Source organism: Papio anubis, chromosome 9 (assembly GCF_008728515.1).
Source record: "Papio anubis isolate 15944 chromosome 9, Panubis1.0, whole genome shotgun sequence".
Lineage (NCBI taxonomy): Eukaryota > Metazoa > Chordata > Mammalia > Primates > Cercopithecidae > Papio > Papio anubis.
In genome coordinates this window covers 74,993,211-75,016,584 of record NC_044984.1, presented here as the reverse complement: position 1 = coordinate 75,016,584, position 23,374 = coordinate 74,993,211, and the positions used below count along the sequence as shown (strand labels likewise).

Sequence of the window (23,374 nt, the reverse complement as noted above, 5' to 3'; positions counted from 1 at the left end):
GGTGCCTGCCACTATGTCCAGCTAATTTTTGTATTTTTAGTAGAGACAGGGTTTTGTCATGTTGGTGAGGCTGGTCTCGAACTCCTGATCTCAAGTGATCCACAAGTCTCAGCCTCCCAAAGTGCTAGGATTATAAGTGTGAGCCACTGCGCCCAGCCTCACATTTTTCTATTTATGGATATGGTATAGCTTGATTTTTATTTAGATATTCCTGAATTTCTTTCAATAAAGTTTTATAATTTTCTCCAAAAATGTCAGGAATACTTTTATTAGCTTTATTCTTAGGTGTTTTTTTACTTTTTGTTCCTTTTGTAAATGGGAACATTACATTTTTATTGTGTGCGTATAGAAATGCAATTAATTTTCAGATACAGATCTGACATTTAACCAGCTGTTTACTCTTATTAGCGCTAATCATTTGGTTAATATCTAAGTTTTTTTACACAGCCAATTGTATTTCTGCAAATAAAGGCCATTTTGTTTCTTGTTTTCTAATTCTTATACCATTTCTTTTCCTTACCTGGCTTCTATGGCTGAACATCAAATACAGCTATGAAGAAAAGCAGTGCTGGTAGACAAGCTTCTTTCTTTAATATAAAAGAGAATGCTCCTGAAGATCTACTATCTACTATTAAATATGATGTCTGTTCTTGAGCTTTTTGTAGATATCTTTATCAAGATAAAGAAGGTGTTTTTAATGTCCGCTTTGCTAATTTTCAAATCATTTCTATGCAAAATGTTCCTCTCCATCTATTGAAATGATCATTTGATTTTTTCTACTTTAATCTCTATGTATCAAATTATATTAATAAATTTTTGTAAATGTAAAAAATATTGCTTATTTGAGACAAATCCAACTTGAATTTAGTTTGCTAATATTTGTTTAGGATTTTGTCTCTATGTTCATAAATAAGAATAGCTTGCTGTGATCTTTTTTTTCTCTCGTATTGCTATTATCTCACAACTGTATAATACAAGTTAAGAATGCCCAACCTTTTGATATTAAGTAAAAGAATATATAGGCCAGGTACGGTGGCTCTCCTCTGTAATCCCAGCAATTTGGGAGGCCGAGGCAGGTGGATCACCTGAAATTAGAAGTTCAAGACCAGCCTGGCCAACATGGCGAAACCCTGCCTCTACTAAAAAATACAAAAATTAGCCGGGCAGGGTGGCAGGTGCCTATAATCCCAGCTACTCAGGAGGCTGAGGAAGGAGAATCACTTGAACCTGGGAGGCGGAGGTTGCAGTGAGCCTAGATCACACCACTGCGCTCCAGTCTTGGCGACAGAGCGAGACTCTGTCTCAGACAAAAAAAAAAAAAAAAAAAAAAAGAATATATAATACTGAAGGTTTAGTAGAATTTGTCCTTAAAACTATCTGGATGTGGTACTTTCTTTATTAGGATATTTGTAACTATAGATTTAATTTTGTTAAAGATATAAGACTATTACAGTTTGCTAGTTCTTTCTTATCTGTTTTTAAAAGTTATATTGTTTTAGGAAATTATCTATATTGTATATAATTTTATGTTTCATGCCTTTTTGCATATTAATCTCATTTTTAAAACCACAATAACATTCAAAACTGTCAGCTTTCTCATTCCTTAAAATGTTTGTGACCTCTTCCACTTTATCTTGATTAATAAAGGCTTATCTATTCTATATTTTATATTTTATTATTTTTATTCTATTATAATTTTTTTTTTGGTAATTTTTTGTTAGTTATTTTTATAATTTCTTAATTTGGACGAATAGTTAATTAAATTTTAGCATTGTTTTCCAATATGATATTTGGCAGCTTGTATTTCTTTTTTCTTTTTTCTTTTTGATAGAATTTCACTCTTGTTGCCCAGTCTGAAGTGCAATGGCACGATCTTGGCTCATTGCAACCTCCGCCTCCCAGGTTCAAGTGATTCTCCTGCCTCAGCCTCCCGAGTAGCTGAGATTAAAAGCATGGGCCACCACGCCCAGCTAATTTTGTATTCTTAGTAGAGATGGGGTTTCTCTATGTTGGTCAGGTTGGTCTGGAACTCCCAATCTCAGTTGATCTGCCCGCCTCAGCCTCCCAAAGTGTTGGGGTTACAGTCATGAGCCACCTCACCTGGCCGGCAGTTTGTATCTTATAAATTTTAATGTACTAAACATTCAGTTCTAAGATTTTCCAATATCTATTTAAATCTTTGCCTTATCCCCTAAATTACTTATACAGGTAGTTTTAGTTTTAAAATTTTACATATGGATTTTTAAAGTTTTCATTTCTTATTTGAAATCTAAAATGATTACAGTGTAGCGAGATGGCATGATATGTTTGTTACTACTTATTTCAGATTTGTGGTGATTCCCTAATTTATCTGAGCCTTGGTTTCCATAACCTGTAAAACAATGCAGGTCTGGAGATAATTGCAGTGACTATCTCAAGGTATATGCTCAGTAAATACTTGTTATTAACACAAGGCAGTGCATTTAATGTCCTTCTGGCTCTAGGAATATAAATACTTATCAGGAGTTGAGGGGCAACAGTTTTCCACCCCTCCCTTAAACTAATTGAGCACCAGTTAGAATTATTTTATGAGACATCTGCTTCCAGTTGAATGGCTTTTCACATATCCCTGCTGACTTTTTTAAGGAGCAGGACACTTCTTTCAAATTTTTCCTGACTACAAAATCAGAAGATGGGTAATAGAAACAACAGTTTTCTTTTGCTGAACCTAAGGTTTTTCACCTGATTGATGCATGCTGAGTTTTAGGGCTATCTCACACATACTCTGCTAAATTAATCTGGGAAGTTTGAAAATAAGGGAACGTCTAAAAACAGATGAACTACTTTAAAAATTCCTTTCCGTTATGCATAGTAGTTGTGGAATCAATATTCCAATTTTGTACTCTGCAAAAGAAATATGTTCAGAATGTATATTTTCATGTTGTTCTGATTTCCTCAAGAACATTTGTTCCCCAGAAAACAACAAACTGTGAATAAACTTACTTCAAACTTTAGTTAACATCTCAAAATATGTGAGGAGCCCTAAGTAGCTGATACCTGAAATTGTTTTCGCTTATTATTTCTTCCTTGATTCTTCAGGGTAGGATTATTTCTCACTCTACAGAAATCTAAGTTCCTCAAGGGCAGTCCTGTTTTGTTGATTGTTATCCTTCACGTAATTCCTAGTAAGTTCTCTACACACTGATGAGTCAATAAAGGCATAAATCGTTATATTTTAGGCCCACTGATTCTAAGCAGAGGCACAAGAAGTTGAATTCTGACTAAATTTAGAGTAGCCTTCTAAAGAAGGAACATTTGGGAAATATATTTGTTAAAAAGCACTCAAGAGTATCTCTTTCTGTAAGGGTACAGGAAAAACCCTGAAGCCAGTTGCATATCAGAAATGGCATCCATTAATCTCTCTGCCAAGCAGCATAAAGTAAAAAGGCATTTGAAAGGAGTTGCCCTTAAGAATGGAGTCATGGTTTAATGCGTTTTGTTTGGAGCACCTTCCTTTTAGAAGCCAGCACCTGCAGCAAACTGAGAGTTGCTGCTTCTGGGAGTGGACTAGGTAATGATACTGATGACATTTATGACCCAACATTTCAAGAATTAATTTACAATGGAAATGGTTCTTAGTGCAGTGAATACATCATTGCAGTGAAAGATTGACTCCCAGTTTATCAACTATAAACTATGCAGCCTAGCTTAAATCCTTTAGAAGGCAAGCATTACAGGCATTACTCACGGTTATTTGGGATTCAGAATTCTCTGGGAGGATATTTGAAATATGAAGGTATATGCCACTGTAATAAAAACAAGAGCAAAAACCTAGAAAATGATTTGGAGGGAGAGGGAAGGTAGATGGAGAAATGTATTCCAAGTAACCTCTCTGTCTCTTTTTCTCCTCTGGCCAGATTTTCTATGGAAGCCACAAAATCTCCTTCCCAACAATTTCCTATATTCTAATTTTCTACTTTAGCAGGGTCCCACCAAAACATTTTATTCATTGAGCTTCTGTTTTTGATCTTCTTCCTCTTCTTTCTCTTCTTCCTCTTCCTCTTCTTCCTGTTCTTCCTCTTCTCCTTCTTCTCTTTCCTCTTCTTCCTCTTCTTCCTCTTCTTCTCCTTTTTTTCAACAGGGTCTTAAGTTGTCACCCAGCAGGCTGCAGTGCAGAGGCATGACCTTGGCTCACTCTAGCCTCAACAGTCCAGGCTCAAGTGATCCTCCAGCCTCAGCCTCCTAAGTAGCTGGGACTACAGGTATGTGCCACCATGCCTGGCTAATTTTTTGTATTTTTTGGCAGAGACAGGGTTTTGCCATGTTGCCCAGGCTGGTCTCGAACTCCTGGACTCAAATGATCTGCCTGCTTCGGCTTCCCAAAGTGCTGGGATTACAGACATGAGCTTCCATGCCCAGCCTCATCATTTTCATTAGAAAGAATTTTTCTGTAAATCTATTAGAAAAATTCACACTAAGTGTATATCTTTTTTGTGTGTGAATATTATGAAAATTTACAAGTGATTCATTGCTAGCCTTCAGAAAAGACTAGTATTTTCCTAGAACTTCTTATGTGTTCTCCAAATTACTTAAAGTATCTGTTTATTTTTTCAGGAGGAGATGTCTCTGTTCACCGAAAAAAAAAAAAAAAAGACTAGATAATAAGCCCACATTTAAATTTTGACTAGATTTTTGAATATGTAAGTGAGACATTGTATAATTGCAAAAAGTAATACAAATTCTGGAAAGGGGGTTAAGATAAGCTATTATACTGCAGTAAACTAAAACTAATAGCTCCACTGGAAGGCTCGTGAAAAGCAGAGTTATTGTCACAATTATCAGTATCTATTCTTGACCTTAAAATAGACTTGGAATAAGTTCTGTGATTTAAATTAATATTTTTCTATCTTTAAATTAGCATGGTCTTTGTCAGAGATTGCCTGAGTATAAGTAGTACCTTTGTGGAAGAACAAATCTATAGGGAGTGGTCTGAGTGATCACGGGGGCATTGGGGAAAGAGATACACTCCAATTAGCTTTCACAAAGCTTTTTGCCAGGGTTCTGTATGATCTCAGTGGGATTTTAGCACATCTGGTAAGCATCCCAATGTCCACACTCTATATCTCTCTCTTCTACCCCAATGTATCCTTCTGTCTTTCCGTCAAATCTAATGAGATTCAACGTACCCATATGCAAACAACACGTGGAACATTAGGGCTGCTTTCAAAGGTTAACTAACTGAAAAGGAAATTACAGATTGGAAAATGTTCATATAAGGAGAGTTTATATAAGTTTCAGTGAAACTGTTTTGTTTCCATTATTAAAATACCCATTTAGAAAACTTGGAAAAAAATAAAAAATAAAAAACAGTGGGGCAATTATTAATATATCTATAATTCCCTCATCCAAATGTGTACTGTCTATCTTTATATGTTGATAACTGGTAATAAATAGTACAAGTGTTACATGATAGAATTTGCAGAATCCTATAGAACATCATTACTTTTCACTGAACATTTACTGGAAGCAAATACATAAAGTGATAAAGAATACCCCATAAAAATAGAAGTCTTTCGTATAATTTATCAGCAAGTGATGTGGCTCATTAAGCAAACCTAGAATGGACATACCGGAGATGCTCAACCCGTTGTCAATGTTTCCAAGTGCCACAGTAAATATAACACATGAAACTTAATAGCCATAATTTTAAGAATTAACCTCCGGAGAGGACTAGACTAACAGTTACAATCCTACGTATTTTAACTTCAGTGAGTAAGAAGTCTTGATGCAGCACTCTGTTTTGTTGCGTGTTGGTTTTAAAAAGGATGGCTTTGCCTACCACACTGTAGCAAGAATTAAAAATGATCTTGTCACCTATGCTGGAGGAGGCATTTGAACCTAGATGGATTGAGGAATACTGTGATTGTAGAACACTTATACTAGTCACTAGTACATGATTTCAGAATATAACTTGACTATTTTTCTCTAAGAGTCACTAGAAAATAGTTTTAGTAATACTTAGGTATTACATGCTCCCATATTTACTAATATTCCAGAGTTAAGTTTTTATTGTGAAAACATTTTAAAATTACAGAGTCTTTAGTTTATAACTAAAAAAATAAAGATAGAAGATCAGAAGGTAGATGGGATAAAGAAGATATAGTCTCTGATGTTAAAATAAGATTTTATTAAAACTTTAAATTAGTCAAAATAAAATGAATAATGATTTTAGGTAATTTATTTAAGTAACTTGTATAATAGAGCAATCTATAATTTTCCATATGAACATTAATATCTGCTTGGAAATCCTAGTGTTTGTTAAACAGTTTGAAACTATTCATTTTTGAATTTTGATTAAGTATTTATTGCTAGGCAGGAACAAAAAAAAAAGGAAAATTCATATGTTTATGTTTTCTCTAGTTCTGCCTGAACAACTTCTGGCTATGGTAGTTAGTCTATCACTATTGCTCAAGCATCTTAAATTAAACCAGACTATCAGCTGAGTCAACAGTTTTTTAGATCCCTAGATTGAGAATAATTTGGTATATGGGAAATATTTCTCACAACTCCTTCCCTCAGCATTTTATATGAATTCTGCTGTTCATTAATAGATTAAAGACAATCAGATCCAAATATGGTGTGCATTCTCTGTACTAGGGACAGATTTCAGAGCATGGTACATATTATGTATAACTCAGCCTAAAACCGTCTTGAGAAGGTAGGTATTGAGGACTCTACGTACAGGAGGGAAAGTAGATTGGTCAATTTATAAAACAGGAACTTGCGACTTGACCAGGGTCACTCTTCAAAGCTTATTCTCTTAGCTATCATATGTATTGCTTTCTAGATTCTTCATGTTGGATCAAAAGACCATAAAAAGTCCCCAGTGTGATATTAAAAAACTCTTAAGTTGTCAAATCACATCTTGAATTTGATTGGCAATACTGACTTGAATCCTGCAGTCATCAAGGATCCTAAAGACTTTATAACAGTACAGAATAGTTAACCTTTCTGTCCTGGCCAGAAATCTAATTTGAGCAATTTTACTTTGATGCTCTATTTTTGATTAGTTAAGCCATTCATCCTGTTTGACATTGTTGTGTAGTGTTGCTATGCTTATTTTAACCAGCTGTCACATTCCAGCCCAGAGGTGGGTGAAATGATTTTTGTTTATATGTAATTTGAAAAGGGCTTTTAGATGCCCTGAGTTGGCAATATGTCAATGTTAAAGACCATTTATCCTTCCAACTTAGCAAGCCTGAAAGACTTTCAAAATTCCTTATGTAACTTTATTAAAAAATTACTTCTGCCATTCAATTGTTGGCAAACTTTTTAATGCAACTATTTCTAACTCTATTATTAAGCCTGTGATTGTAATTATGCTGTCCTTGCAGAAGATACTCATTTTTTATGTTGAAATGATTCTAAATTTGTATCAGACTACTCATATCATATATCCTGTCTTTCTGAAAGAAATTATAGCATTTAAAACAGGATGGCTTTTCTGATCTACATGTATATATGGAAAGAAATTTAAATTCCTCCTATAGAGATTTTACTCATGTATAAATTGATATGAGAATACAAAAATTTTTTCAATAAACATTTATTTTATACCCTTTTTGTGTCTGAATCAAGACAAAGTATTAGGGATTGAGGGACCCGTTCTGCATTCAGGGAATGCATAAACTAATAGGAAAAAAAAAGCAAACAAATAAAATCACTCTTAATATTCTTTAGCCATAAGCTAATTCTCCCTCCAAAATGTGTTACTAACTAAAGTCAATGGAGTTTTGGGTTTAGTGGCCCAAGAAATCATCACAATTCTCCTTGTCGCTTCCCTGTGTAGATAGCTCATCTTCCCAGCTCTGATTATCCCTATTCAGATAATAAAAAAACAAACAAATGATGCTAAAGAATAACTTTAAAAATCGGTAATTTCTTCAAGAAAAAAAAAATCCAACCCCAAAACAGTCAATCTCTTTATCATCATGTATACAAAACAACCAGTTAGTTGTTTTACTTGAACTTTCACTTAACAAGTCAGTTTAACATCTAGACATACAATTGGTTTGAATAAAAAGCATTATCTTCAATGATAAATTAATGATCTTATTTTCAAATTATATATACTTTAATTTGGAGATTCATTTTTCAAAAACAAAGATATTAGCCGGGCATGGTGACATGGTCCTGTGGTCTCAGCTACTCAGGAGGCTGAGGTGGGAGGATCGCTTGAGTGCAGGAGGTGGAGGCTGCAGTGAGCCATGATCATGCCACTGCACTCCAGCCTGGGTGACAGGGTGAGACCTCATCTCAATTTAAAAAAAAAAGGTATTTATTTTCTGTTATCACCATTACTTGATTATAACATTATGGTTTTATCAAAATTGGGATTCTTAAAACACATTATTCATACAATATAGTTCTTTAGGAGAATCATATTTACTTTCAGTGACCTGATTATGAGATTACAGTTCTTCACTTTTTGTATCACATTTTAACTGAGCACACGAAGTGCTAACAGAAGGAAAGTGTTAACATTTAATTGTCTGTGAAATATTTTCAGAGTTAGCTTTGGTGTGAAAAAACAATAGTTACATAGAAAAGTGTAATGCTGTAAAGTTGAAACATCCAACCCAATGGAAATTTTTTATCTGTAAAGAAGCCACAATAAAGAGTCTTTAAAGTGCATCTCTGATAAGATGAAGCTTTCACTTTCTTCATTATTTACTTGTTCTTGCTTATTTTCATATTTACCTGTTTGTTATACCACCATTCCTTTTTTAGTGACTCATCTGCATTGCCAACCTGATTAACCATTCCCTAGTTAAAAGAAAAAAAAAAAACAGTAATTGGTACATGCTCAAGCTGAGTTAACTCAATGCAATTTATCTGGATGAAAAGTGAAAAAGGCAGTCAATCAGTTAAAAGTTTCTAAATGTTTGATGGTGACATATCATGTAACCTTAACATCTGGATGACTGGATTTTAATCTTTATATCCAGATGTCTGGCATCAGGCAGACAGAACCTCAGTGGTTCAATCAGTCATCAACTTTCATTGAGTACCCGCCTTGTGTTGTACAACTCAGCGAGGGATGTAGAACATCACCTTATGTATGGGCTCTTAATTAGTCCTTCTTACTCTTAATCCTCTTAATTAGTCCTTCTGACTCTATTCTCTCCTCATTCCAAAATACCAGAATACTAAAACACCCATCATAAAATCTTAGTTATTTGCCCAAAATATTTGCCTTGCCTCAGGTTTCCACTGAACTTTGGCGGCTGCATAGAGCTGTAATAGGAGAGTTATAAGAACCCCACTTGTAAATTGATCATGTTACACACACTCTCTATGTGTAACCCCTTACTCTGCAATAGCCTGGAGTCACTCATACCCAATTCCTTGAGCTGTTTTTATGCTTGTTTATGTATAATGCATATTAGACCCAAAAACATTTACAGGTCATAGTAGTCACTCTATGCATGAGGGTAGTTTTCTAATCAACCAGTGATCAACATTAATAATACTTGTCAAACCCAGTTTCCAGTAAAAAAAAGAAAATTTTAATAACTGTGCTTTATAAATTTATTTTCTTAACACCACATTTCCTTGACTCTAAAATCCCATTGATCATAAGAGGTTCAACTTGAAACAATTTTTTGCCTAAGAAAGAAGTTCTATTTCATTAAATGTAGGCAAAAACCATAAAACCCAGCCTGATTTTATAAATTTTACAGTGTGAAAAATCATGCTTCCTGAAGAAATACAGTTTTGTTTCTATTGCTAGTACTACTATTACCTCTACAATTCCCTTTTGCCTTATGTTCCCAGCAAACTAAATTAATTGCTTTGAGGAAAGGGAGGAATCTAAAATAATTCCAAAACTTTCATCAAATGATGCCACACGATGAAATAAAATGTGTAGAATAAGATGAATTCAGTTCTGTCCATACTGAGATTGACATCAAGGGGGAAATGTTTAGTTGGCCATTTAAAAATATGAACGGCCCTCTGTAGAGAAACCTGCAGATTAGCATTTGGAAGCTGTTTTAATGTGATTTTTTTTAGTTGCAGATCCACTCAAGCTATTTCATATATAGGAGACATGAGGAGTAATAAAAGGAACCACTTGAGCCCATAGCTACTAAAGCTGGAAGATATTTTGAGAATCAAGATAGTTTCAAAGAGTCCCACATGAGAAGTTTGTGAGTCTTTATTCTAAGTCTCAACCATTATGTTTTCTTTTTTGAATTACTGTTTGATAAATATTTGTTATGTATTAGTCCCTTGGCTAAGCATTTTATATGTTTTATCTCATACAATATTCACAATTCCTGTGATTTATACTCTATTATTTTATATTATCCACATTTATAAATGAGAAACAGTTTTTGAGAATTTAAGCAACTTACCTAAGTTCCCTCAGCTATTTAGTGGTAAAGCTGGGATTTAACCTCAGCTTTTACCCAAGGCCTCAGTAGGACAACAGTAGGCACTTAGTAGGTACTATGCCTTATTCTGTCGCTGAATATAGCTTACACTACTCTCCACTGGCCTCTTCTATTCCCCTGTAATTTCAGCCTGTGTATGACCCATCCTAATGTCTCTAGGCCCATCCATGTTGTGACTTTTCAATTTAAGTCTCATTGTTAACTGGTGATTTATTTCTCTGTTTGTGAAAAAAAAGAGTCTACTTATCTCAAAGCATATATTTGAATTAAACTATGCAGTTCATAAATATTGCTTAGTCTATATATTTGTTGTCCTCAGGTCAGGTGCCTATTCTTCACTGATTAACTGTTATTAAAAAGACCAGTCTGGCCAAACAGAAGCTGCATGTGGGGTAGCTTCCTTAAGAAGAGAGTATGAATGAGGCAATAGTAGAAACATCTCTACAATAAAAGACAGAGAGGAGGTGAAGCTATGGGAATTGAAAGGACTACAGCAGACCAAAAAGAGAGGTGTCCACATAAAAAACCTAAGAAATAAACATAACAATTAGCCAGAGTAAGAGAAGTCAGTGCAAGAAATTAACATGAAACAGAAAACTAAGAGAACCAGTAGAAAAATGGAAAATGATGTTAAGAAATCCTATGAAGATTTTGAAAAAAGAGAGTACATTCCACCACAACAAATGCTTCAGAAATGTCAATTCATTTATTTTATATATATACATACACACATGTGTATATACACACACAATCTATCCTGCTATAGTAGGATAGCATATACATATATATATTATATGTATGCATGCACAACTGTAAATATTTCCTACTATAACCAGGGGACAACAGGGTTGGGAAAGAACAGGTCTTGTTGCTTTCATAGAGGAGGGAACAAATGTTAATCATCACAAAAATTAATACATAATTTCAATGATGAGACATAACACAGAGAAAAGATACATGGTACTTTCAGAGCATAGACTAAGAGTACCTGATACTGTATGAGAGTTCAGGGAAAACTTGCCTTAGAATTGATGCCTAAGCTGCAGTTTAAAAGATGAGTGGGTATTGACCAGGTGAAGTAGAGGGGAGAAGAGGTTTCAGTCAGAGATAATGGTATAAAACCTCTTTGGCAAAAGGGAGTATGATGACTGATCAAAGTCACTTCTGTGGCTGGAGTGGAAAGAGTAGACACTTGACAAGAAAGAGCTAATGCTAGAGAGGTGGATAGGAGACTGACACACATGTTTGAGGGTCATGTTAGAGTCTGCTATTTTGTTTGAGAGGTGGATAGGAGACTGACACACAAAACTTTGAGGGTCATGTTAGAGTATGCTATTTTGTTACCCTACGTGCAATAAGCTGGGAGGGAAAACGGAATGGTTGACATAATCAGATGAATATTCTGAGACAATTTCTCTAGCTGCAATAGGCAAAAGAGATCAAAGAGTGGTATTATACAAGATTATTTCTGTTTCAGTTAACAAAATTCCCACTCATACTGGTTTAAGAAAAAAGACCATGTGTCGGCTCCTACATTGTAAAGTGTAGCCAAGAGCAGATATTCAGGCATTTGGGGATCTGGATGCTCAATGATGTTTTCAGGAATATCTGCATCACAGCTCTGCTTTCTACTGTGTTGCTTTATTTTTAGGCAGGATCTACTTCTTTGGGCGTGAGATGACAGCTGGCAGCCTGATATATAAGATAAAAAAATCTCATATATTATTACCCCAGCAGAAACAGAACCTGCTTTTCTCTGTAGTTCCAACAAATATCCCAGGACTGACAATTACTGAACAACTTGGGTCACACGTGAATCCATGAAACAATAACTATAGTCAAGGAAGAGGATATAGTCATGGTCAGAGAAGAATGACTTGCTCACTTCTAGAGCCAGGTGGTACTGTGAATCCCACCTGAACAACACGACCTGAAAAGAGGAAAGGAACAATTTCCACAGAAAAATATGGATGCCATCACCAGAAGTGGAAGATTTAATTATGGAGGGACAGGTTAACAGGATCTTATGATATCCCTGAAATGAGATAGCCATAGTTTGAATTAAGGGTAAAGAGTAAATTCATAGGCTTTCGGAATTAATTGGACAAGAGAGTAAGAGAGATGGAGATATCAGGAATATGTCCTAAATTTCATGTTTAAATAACTGGTAAGGTCATTCATGGAGACAGTCAACACTGTAGGTGAGCCAGGTTTAGAAGTAGGGAGAGAAGGGAAAGATGATGAGTTTAATTTGGAATACGTTGAGTTGGAGGTGCCATTGAGACTTATGAGAGACTTTAAGAAGACAGTTGGATAAATGGGACTGAAGATCAGGGAAGATGTCTCACCTATAGGGATAAGCTTCACTCAGGACTGGAACAGTCCACTGGTTTAAAGGTTATCAGTGATCATGGACAGTCATAAAGGCAGAAGCCTGATTACAGTCAATGAAATGGATAAAAGGTGAGGAAATAGAGACAGCAAGTGTATACTAGTCATCGTGGTAGTATTAACTATGTATGCAAATTTACTACTATTTCCTTCCTTGAAAAATAGAGTTTAATTTGCTTCTTTTGGGTTCTGGGCTGGTCTTAGTAACTTGCTTGACCAGAAGAATGTAGTAGGAAAAATGTTCTGTCACTTCCAGTGCTACATCATAAGAAGACTTCTAACTTTTGCCTGAGCCTCCTGGAACACGTGTTGTAAAGAAGCCCAGATAATCAGCTATGTCTTGGGCCAATTATTAAACTCCTTAAACCTTAGTTTTCTTATTTGCATAATGATAAGCACAGCACTCAATATTTACCAGTTGCTGTTGTATCACTATTTTCTGATTAATCTGTAATGAAGTGAATTTGTAACGTAAGTAGAGATAAGATTTGGCTATTTTCCCCTTTACAGAGGATTATTTTTATAATATTTTGACTTTACAATAATTTTAGCGTTCACTATTTATAATTTTTATCATAAACCAACTCACTAGTCAACTAAAATATATACAATTAAAATTCTTAGAAGAAATAAATGTGATATCCTGTGCTTTTTGTGACAATGTAGGAACATTCAGTGGTGATATTTTCAGGAGTACTTTGCCATTCAAGCAGGGTTTTTCTGAAGTTACAAATAGCCATACTGTAATATCATTTCCAGAAATACCACTTCTGCAAGTCAGAGAATTAAATGACCAGTTTAATCTAGTAACTGTTATAACCCCAAAGAGAGAATTTCAGGAAATACCACTCTCAGATTAAGTATTCCTAAGAATGCCATCTTAAAGGGGGATTTATGGGTATAATATGGCTAATTTTATCTAACTTGCATCTTTCAAAGGAGAAGAAAATAAGGACAATTGAGACACCACATCTGGGTATATATAACAACTTGCATCCACATAGCACATACAAATTTCTGTAACTTCCCTGGATGTGGTTTTCATATATAACTCAGGAAACATGTATTTTGCAGCCATGAGAGGAAAGAAGACTCTTTTGACTCTCACTTCCTGACAACCTCTTCCCTGTACGCTTGCAGATGGGGAAGGGAACATTGTCCTAGTTGCTCTTAGAAATCCGACTTGGTTTGCTGCATGTTTTCCACCAGCTGAGGTGAAGTGGGCTAATACAAACTCAGAAACCCAACTGTTCACTGCAGGAGATTTACAGATGACGAAATTCCATCCTTACTTCAATCTTTTGTGAGTTCCATTTCTTTTTTCTCCCTACTTTTTAAAAGAAAAGAAGACTTTTCTGGATCTGAACCACTGGAAAACCAATTTCCAAAGGTCCCTTGTCTAAAAAGAAGTCTGCATGCCTGCAAATGCTCTGTTGTGCTGGGCAGACGTCAGTCCTCAATGTTAGTACATTGAAAATGAGATTAACTCAGTAACATGGAATGGAGAATATTGTTTTAAATCGTACATTGACACCCTTTTGTATTACATCCAGACCACCAAAAAGGTTCTAACTACTTTGAATTATCATTATCATATTCATTGAGAATTAGGTATGCTTGCAAAGTTTTAAAGCCATTGAGATTTGATATGAAAAAGTTTAATTTTCATTCACTTGAACCCAAAATTTCATATTTCTGCTTAATTATATTAAATGAAACAAAATATGGTAATGTGCTTAAAAATTGAAGTTTAAAAAACTAAACCAATATTTGAATTTTTTTCCTGTCTGATTCTATTAAAAACAACACATCTCCAGTGTCTCCGTAGAAGTATCAAAAGGAGAAAATATACCTAGCACAGTTTCTAACAAAAGTGAATAACCCAGACTTATCTTGGAAATATACACAAATCTCTATCATGCCCTCTTGAATTCTCTTCATGTAAAATCCTCACACTCTCAAATCATGAGTAAAGACTTATATCTGTGTGCTAAAAGTCAGTGTCCCCTGTCAGGCCATGATGCTAACAGAGTGACAGTGGCCATTATATTTTTTAACTCAGCCCTTATCCCTCCCTTATGGAATGATTCCCATTCCTTTAAGCTTCATGACTGCATAAGCATGAGCAAATCACATCAGAGAGAAAGAGAAAGCTTCCTGAGAACAGTGGCATTGCCAAGCTCTAGTAAAGAGTCTACATGCTTTTTAAAAATTAATATATGTAACCACAAATCCTTAGGAATTTTAAACTAACGTACATATAAGAGGATTAAACAGTTATCAATATTTGTTCTCTGTGAACAGCTACTTGAGATACTTTAAGGATCTCTTTTTAAAATCTCTCTCAATGATAAACCTGTGAGAATTATCCCAATCATTGTCTCAACCTAATTTTCCACTTAATTGTTCAATTTTTTCATACCAGTCCTTTCTAGAGGAGATTTAGGGTGATGAATACGAGATACGTCTGTTTTACATACACACATGCACACACACGCATACATGATATGATTAATACAATAAAATTTAAAAGGCTGTAAAAAGGAGGAAGACAACTCAACTCTGTCTCACTTCAGTATAATTTGTGTAAGTTTTCTTATGTTGGCACTCTGGCGATATAAATCAACCCAATACCTTTAAATATTTTATTGACAATATTAGTGTATATTATCAAGATATTTTCAGGCAGGTAGAAAAAGTAAATATGACTTAACTCACGCCTTCTATTGTACTATAGGTATTAAGATGATGTAATGTTGTATAGTCTTTTTTAAAAAAGCATGTGTTATTGTCCTGAATAACCTCTATCTTCCCTTCACACACAAATGATTTGATAGTATATGGTGCAGTTCTAAGATAAAGGAAAAGTTTCATTTAGCAGGCTCACTTGAAATATATTTAAAAGAAAATATGATATTTTCATTTGTGACATCAACAGGACCTAAACTGGGTTAATGAAAATGATAAATATTCAGATTTATCTGAAAAGCCAACTGTTTAAGAATTTTCAGCCCACACGTAAAGATTTCATGTCAATGAATAGTAATTCCATTAGGAGTGTTGTTTTAAAAGATCATGAGCCAAAATATTTCTTGTAGTAAAAAATTTTATTTATGGTGGAATTTCCAAAATTTCTTATATCTTGAAATTATCCACAAAGTACTATTTTGTGCTTACATTTAAAAGATACATTTCTTACAAGAAAAGATCAAAATATATACATTAGGCAGTATTGTTATATTTTTATTTAATACAATATAACTAAAGGATTAAAGAGAAAAGAAATAGTTAAATATATTTAAAATTCCATTTAACTGATTCTCAGCTGTTTTAATGTTTTAAAGAAAAAAATAAAGCTCTAAACACCAGAGATAGTTTGATGAGCAATATTACATATATATATACACATATACATGTGTATATATATAGCATTGCAACAAGCTACCCTCAATGAATTGCCCCCTATCAGAAATACTATTATTGGAACTATGTGTTAATACCTAAAGCAAAGAAGAATAAAGAATAAGAAAGTATTATTTGCAATGATGACTTTTTAGTTAAATACACTTTCTTATAAAGTGGCAAGGTAATCTTTACAAATTTACAACTGAAAAGAAATCTTTATATACATGTTGTCTTGGTTTGGGACTGTTTGAAGCCTTCTTCTTTCTGTGTATTAGGCCGTCCTGGAAGAAGTGATATAGACCAGAAAATTAGTTCATAGCACATGATAGATAAGCCTGGAACTAGAAGCCCCTGGAGTTGCAGGCTGTGAATCGGTGCTGGCAACTGGAGAGAGAGACGCCGGATCCCGGAGAGGCAACCCAGGTTGCTCTGAGGAGGTGATCCGGTCCACTATGTTGGATAAGCAATCCAAGCTGGATAAGGAGTTTTTATCTGTGGCATATACTAAGGATACAAGGAGAAAAGCATTAAAAAATAATTAGCCCAAGATAGACAGACTTGCTTATGTTGCTTCTTAAATTGTGGGTCAGCTCCTCTGACACCCAGAGGTCAGGTGGTCACAGAAACCCTAACATAGAAATTTGCAGCAAATATCTGGCAATTCCTGAGGGGTAGAGGTGCGGAGTGGAGAAACCCCCTGATAATATTTCAAGCGACAGTGTGTGTGCATGTGTGTGTGTGTGTCTGCTAGGGGGATTTGGAGCAGAAGATGTGTTTATTTTGCTTTGCCAAAGCCTCCCTGTAAGAACCATCACTTCCATTCCCTTCCCCAGTACTGTCAGGAAGAACAGAATTTTATAGGCTGAATTGTCAGATTGAACCAGTCTTTAAACTCCTGTGAAGTTATCAATTCTTACCATTTGATACATCAGAACAGTAGATGCTGTCAAAAGTGCTGCTCTTTCTGGACCAGACAGGACTGTTACATTCGGGCTATAATACAAGACACACAACAAAGTTTGTTTTCAGGTCTTGGCAAAAGATGTTCTGACCAACGGTGAGGCTGTGCTTGCCCACCAGCTCTGTAACCGAACACTGTCAATCACCTTCACTGCCTTGATTTAGGAAGAGCTAGCCCTCTCCAAATTCCCAGGGCACTGAGGTCAATCTCTGTGCTTGAAGAAGAGGAGGGCAGCAGCAAAGGGAAGAGGGGGTGGAATTCAGCAGCAATGTGCATTGGGTTAACCATGCAAAATGGATTGGAGTAGAAGAAAGCCACACTAATTCAGGGAAAGAACACTTTCCCAGGACAAAAACACATTAAAACCTGGCAGCCTTGGAGCAAACGCCCTCTACAAAGAATGCATCAACATCTTTCAGCCAGGCCTCATTGGAGCAGGAACTGGGGTCATGTGGGTATTTCTTTCTATTTCCTCATTAAGTTATAAACGGTGCCTTTAGATATTAGTGTAGCGCATGATCCACAGATGGCATATTTTGAAAATAAATTCAGGAATGGAGAAAACATGTGAGTGATCATTCACAGCCACCTATCTCCCTTGTCAACCCTCGATTACAGTGTACACCTAGAACCTGCTAGAAAGTCAAACTAAAATCTTGTTCAGCAGCGGTTTGGGGAGTCTTTCTAAATGTGGACCCCTCTCTTATTTTAAAGCAACTCATCATCTGCCTCCACCCCACTCTCCCCGCTACACCTGGTTAAATGAGGTGTAAGGACTTCAGAAAAGATTAGGGTAGCCTAGCTAGGTACCAGATCTATTGCTTACCATGCCATCAGAGCAGTTGGAGGTAGGGCTGGTGGGCTCTGAGCAGCTCTGTCCCGGCAGGCTATAGTAGTTCTCCACCTGCTCTCTCAGCAACTCCTGTAGGCTCTCGATGTAGCGGATGGCATTCCTGAGGATCTCCACCTTGGGCAGCCTCTGGTTGGGGTTGGTCGTGGTGCACCTCTTGAGGGTTTCGAAAGCCTGGTTGACCTTCTTCAGGCGCCTCCTCTCGCGCATGGTGGCTGCCTTCCGCCGATCCATGGTGGTGGACTTCCTCTTGCAGGCTTTGCAGGCCCACATGAGGCAGTGACCAGCCTGGTGGTGGCCGGTAGGCGCTCGCACGTGCTCGTCCTCGTCTGAGCCCTGCAGCTCTGCTTTGTGCGCTCCGAAGGCAGCCACTCGCGGCACAAACTCGTCCCCAAATTCACCCTCGGGGGACGGGATGCAGGAGCCGTCGTAGAAGTACTCAGAAGGTGAGAACTGGCAGCCATCCATCACATCCATCCTGTAGAGAGGCAGGCGGTGCACCTGGACGGCAGCGAGAGGGATAGGGAGAAACGCGAGCCTGGCGCCTCTGCCGACGGGCGAATCCCGGGCGGAGCTCCCTGGTCTCTGGCTCCGGTAATTAACAAGGGCAGACGCCTGTTGGCCTGGGTCGACAAGCTGGGGTTGGGGTTCTTTATATATTCTTTCGGGAGGGAGGCCGGCCCCAGTGGCCAGACACTATTAGCATATCCCACCGCAACCCCCGCAGGGGCTGTCTGGACAAACCTCCGCCTTTGCTCTAGAGACAATCCGCTGTGTACTGCCCCTTTTGACTCTAATGGTTTTACTGCATTTCTGCTGGGGCGGGAGTGGGTCCCCAACCTGCTCATTTGCACTCTCTAGATAAGCTAAAACAAGGGATTACTTCAGGAGTGTTCCACACAAAAGTAACGAAGGCAGTACAACTTTTTGCAATTGCACACATATTTTAAAATAGTGACAATAAATAGAAATCCCTTTCACTGGCACCAAAAGCTGACCTGCCCTCCCAGTCCTAGGCATGAGGAATCACCTGATTTGGAGGTGTTTGTTTCTCTTTTTCATGAACTTCGATTATCTCGAAAATTTTTTCCAGCCATTGGATTGAATAATGGTTGCTAAAAACTTGAAGTGGCATTTTCAAACTTGGAGTGAATATAGGGTTTGCCTTTTAAAATCTATTTTGTATAGCTTCAGATGAGTAAAATTTTGCTCTGATTGTCATTTATTCTAGGCTCTACCTTATCGAGGGTAGGGAGGGAGGTTTCTTTTCCCATGAGGGGGCTTGCTCTGAGTTCTCCCTGTATGTCTGCTCATCTAAAAGGAGGTGGGGCACAGGAGGGCCAGGTGACCAGGAACATTTCTCCCGTCCTTTCTTCCTTCCTTTTGCCCTTCTGCACAGTATTTGTTGAGCACCTTCTCCTTTGTGCCAGGCGCTCCCTAGATCCTGAGCAGGCCAAAGACCTGCATTGAAAGTGTCTCTGAGATTTCCAATAGAAGCCCTGTTTTCGATGGCAAACTCCCTTTCCAGGGGGCGAGTCTCCTTTCTGCCTCTCTTTCTGCTCCGCCCTGTCATTTCTACAGACTAAACAGCCAAGCTGGGCTTTGGGGTTGCTAATTTTCTGCTTTCAGGCAAACTAACACCGTTACAGATGCGTCCCAGCTGCTGCCACTGCAATCCTTGACTCGTGTAAAATTTCCAACTCCTCAAACCAGGAGTAACTTCACACACTTCAGTGACAAAAGCCTTCCAGAAAAGCAATCACAGCAGGGTCTTTGGAACTTCGATGGATAGAAGGCAAGAGGGGAGGGTTGTCATTTAAGTGAGAATGAATCTATTACTCAGCTTTTACCAATCCTCCTCCACCCTTAATCCACTTTCAGGTTACTTGGGTTGGGAGGCGCTGTTTATATTTAGGAAAAGCAATTACTTAAGGTCTACACAATTAGTCTGGGGTTTTGGACTAGGTCTTGTGGCCCAGTTAAAAGAAGCCAGAGTGTTCTCAACTCAACCTAGGGTCACCCAGTTCAATAAATATTGTGGCTCCAAAGTTATTGGGAAGAGGAGGGAGTCTTCCTTCCTAATATTGTTATTATTATTATCATCACTATTTCTTTCAGTGAATGGAATTTTGTACTTTTTTTTTTTCCAGAATTATTTTCTTAAAGCAACCTGGTTCATCCAGCATCTTTAGGGGCCAGAGAAGTATCAACCTTTTCAGGGTGAGATCTTCTCTCTAAAGTGAAGACCTTGAAAACCAGAAGTGGGAGAGTGACACTGTCAGTCACTAAGGTTTGCTAGCCACATCATTGCTGTCTCCTCTCTTCTGTCCTGTCATTTCTAAGACAAAGATCTCTCCTGAAAATCAGGCTCCCTCTCACACCAATGGGCTGCTTAATCATCTGACCAGTGGGAAATCCATCTGCACCTTTTTTAGGGCTATTAACAAGTCTATGCCTTTGAAATGAATACGGTATCCAGGGCTACCCCAGATAAAAAGAGGCAAGTTCAAGAAGAACCCAGGTGGAATCTAAGATGCCATCCACGCTGGTGGAAACATTCAAATGCACAGCAAATGCAAAGCACATTGCTACCTCTGAAATACAATAGTGGGTAGATATCCTCCCCCAGGAATTCTCAGCCAAGTGCCACAGTTTCTATCAGCAGCCATATGACCACTGTTTTATTTTTTTTTTTTTGGCTGTGGAGTCCACAAATGAGCTCAGACTTGTGATTTGGACACAAATAAACTTGGTCTTCAAAGTCTGAGTGAAAGTTAGAGGTTACGCTTCTGCTCATCGTTCAGCTAATTTCTGAAAGCACTTACTGTGATTTGTACTCAAGCCCCTCAGCGTGAAATATTTTTAACTAACAATTATTGAGAATTTTCTATTTGCCGCGCACTGTTCTCAACCCTTTCCATTGATTAACCTAACAATTAATACTCCAAACCACCCTGTGGGAGCTACTATTGGACCCATTGTAGAAAGAAAGTAAACCCGAGCTCCAGGTACTAGGTTATTTGCCCCAAGGTCACACAGGATTGGAAACTAGGCATCCTGTCATCACAGCTCCTACTCCTAGAGGTGATTTTGTTCATTTTCTTCAATTAATTTAGGCTCCGTGCGCTTCTTTAGCGCTCCAGAGCATAAACTTACAAAAGCTGGCTACTCAACATCTTTCCCTGGTTCCCGTGCCTGGGAAGACGCTGTCACTCAGGACCCTCTGTCAGTAAGGGCAGTTCTCAGAGGTTAAAGCTGTCTTTGGTAAGGTGATCTCAAAACAAAGTTACCAGAGTGCCGCGAGCAACTGGAACTAAAGAAGCCGAGAAAACACAAGCGCCCGGCGGCTTAATGGGACTTGCTAGCAGGAGAACAGGGTCCGGAGTTGAGAGCCCTTGGGACGCAAGTGCTGAAAATAGGATCTCAGAGCACCAAAGTAAAAAGAAATAAGACAAAACTTTTAAAACGCTGTCAGGGGCGAGAGAAGAAAGAGAGAGAGAGAGAGAGAAAGAGAGAGAGAGAGAGAGAGAAGCAATATGCTAAGAAGGTAGGCAATCAGCACCACAAAGATGGCCAAGGCGTCCCGATTCAGGAGCGGTCGCCCTGCTCTTTTCTCAGGGGAGACCTGGAAGGGGAAAAATAAAGAACTGGGTGAGCAACATAGAGAAAAACATTTTTTTTTTTTTTTTTTTTTTTTAATGCGTTGGCCAGGGAAGCATGTAAAAAGTTTTAAAAATGGCTCTAAAAAGATCTACTCAGGGCACCCTTTTGTACTCAAAATGGGACTAGATTGGCTTTTGCTCCTTACACAAAGAATCAAAATAAGTTTTCCACTATTTCTGCAGAGAAGTGAATTTCTTGCATGCGCAGAAAACGCACATTTATTTCATATGTAAGCAGGTTGTTAGAAATGACACTCCAACACTGTCTGCTAGGAAAGTCAAACAGTGGGTAGATGAGGGGAAGAAAACCCAGTCACCTCTGGTGCTATAAATGGATACCCACAAAGGCTCTGGTGAAGTATATATATTTTTTTTCATTTTATATTCTGAAAAAAATAAATACATTTGATTTTCTTACAATTTAGAATTATAACCAGGTTCTAATTGCAATGACCTTTAAGTAACATCAACTTTTTTCTCTTTTTTTAAGTGAAATCTGTGTTAGTTTAAGCATTTTGGCAACACATTAATAGTGATGGACAGACCACACTAGCAAAATGATTCTCATACCTTCCTCTTCTAGCAAATTTTGCCCACCCTAGGCTTTCTGCATTATTGAAAATTCTCTATGCTTTTCTTAGAGGGGGAAAACAAATACATATAGAAGGATACATCCGTTCCATTTCACTTCTGCCCCTACCTGCAGATCCTTATCAACTCCTGTACTAAGGGAATTGTTCTTGATATTTTTTTGTATTATAGATGACTTCACAATGTGCTAAACAATTGCAAACTGCTATTAGCTCTGGGAATCAGGCACACCTAAGTAAACACATTAGTACCTGCCAGAGCTGCTGGAAGAATTTGTGAAGACAGCTGAGGAAGACATTGGCCTCTGCTTGAATTAGAGGACTTCCAGGAGAGATCAAAGGCCTAAGTAAGGACATTTAGCAGCCTTGAGAGTACAGAAAGTAGCCAGTTCTTACAGCGTTACCTTTGTTGCAGCACATGGCATAGCCATTCCATCTCAGAGTGACTCTGAACTAGGCTTGCAAAAAATTTGCTTTTTTCAGAGTGAAACGTCTACGATGGAGGATCATCTTTTATAAGTTTAATAGTTTAAGAGAGTGACTGGAGGGGCCTGTCAGAGAAATAGCTTGGTGGTTTGGCTCTTTGAGAAAATACTATGTTATTGATAATTTATCAGTGCATTGGATTTGGCAATTAGATATTCAAAGTTTAAACAAAAATGTTAAAAAAAATTTCAGCTATGGTGTTGTGGGAGAGCGATTTGAAATGATGAAATGGGATAAAATATTACTAGAAGATAAAAACAACTGGGTAAACTAACTTTGGTAAAAAAAAAAAAAAAAAAGTCTTAATAAGGATAGAGGTCACTTTCAGCATCCCAAGATTTCTCTGCTAGTTTCAGAAGTAGTTGTGAACCGTAAATTCCAGCACTCCCTCCACCCCCAAAACATACGCAATAGTTTGGAGAAAAATAAATAAGACTGTTAGACATAAGGGGATTTCCAGTGTTCAGGCTTGGAATTCAGTGATTCAGGTATTAAAATTAGTATGAAAGCCGACATTTGATTTTCTGCAAATTATTTCTGTAGTAATATAATAAAGAAAATCGCTCATTATTTTGTACTTGATAGCTTTATAC

At 37.3% G+C, this 23,374-nt stretch overlaps 1 protein-coding gene across 1 annotated transcript; it reads right to left on the bottom strand.

Moving 5' to 3' along the window:
• Positions 1 to 15,919: 15,919 nt before the first annotated feature.
• Positions 15,920 to 18,777, bottom strand: MYF5 (myogenic factor 5). Its single transcript, XM_031650638.1, has 3 exons — positions 18,020 to 18,777; positions 17,150 to 17,225; positions 15,920 to 16,736 (listed from the first exon to the last, which is right to left on the bottom strand). Exons 1-3 carry the CDS (start codon positions 18,518 to 18,520, stop codon positions 16,546 to 16,548), a joined length of 768 nt encoding a protein of 255 aa, XP_031506498.1. The 5' UTR covers positions 18,521 to 18,777; the 3' UTR covers positions 15,920 to 16,545.
• Between the last annotated feature and the right edge of the window lie 4,597 nt (positions 18,778 to 23,374).

Excerpts from the sequence above, each read along its gene's own strand:
- MYF5 (XM_031650638.1), bottom strand. The coding sequence starts at position 18,520 with ATGGATGTGATGGATGGCTGCCAGTTCTCACCTTCTGAGTACTTCTAC. Across the intron at positions 17,226-18,019 it reads CCAACTGCTCTGATGGCATG|CCCGAATGTAACAGTCCTGT; the intron begins GTAAGCAATAGA and ends CTTGTATTATAG. Across the intron at positions 16,737-17,149 it reads CTGTTCTGATGTATCAAATG|TATATGCCACAGATAAAAAC; the intron begins GTAAGAATTGAT and ends TTGTATCCTTAG.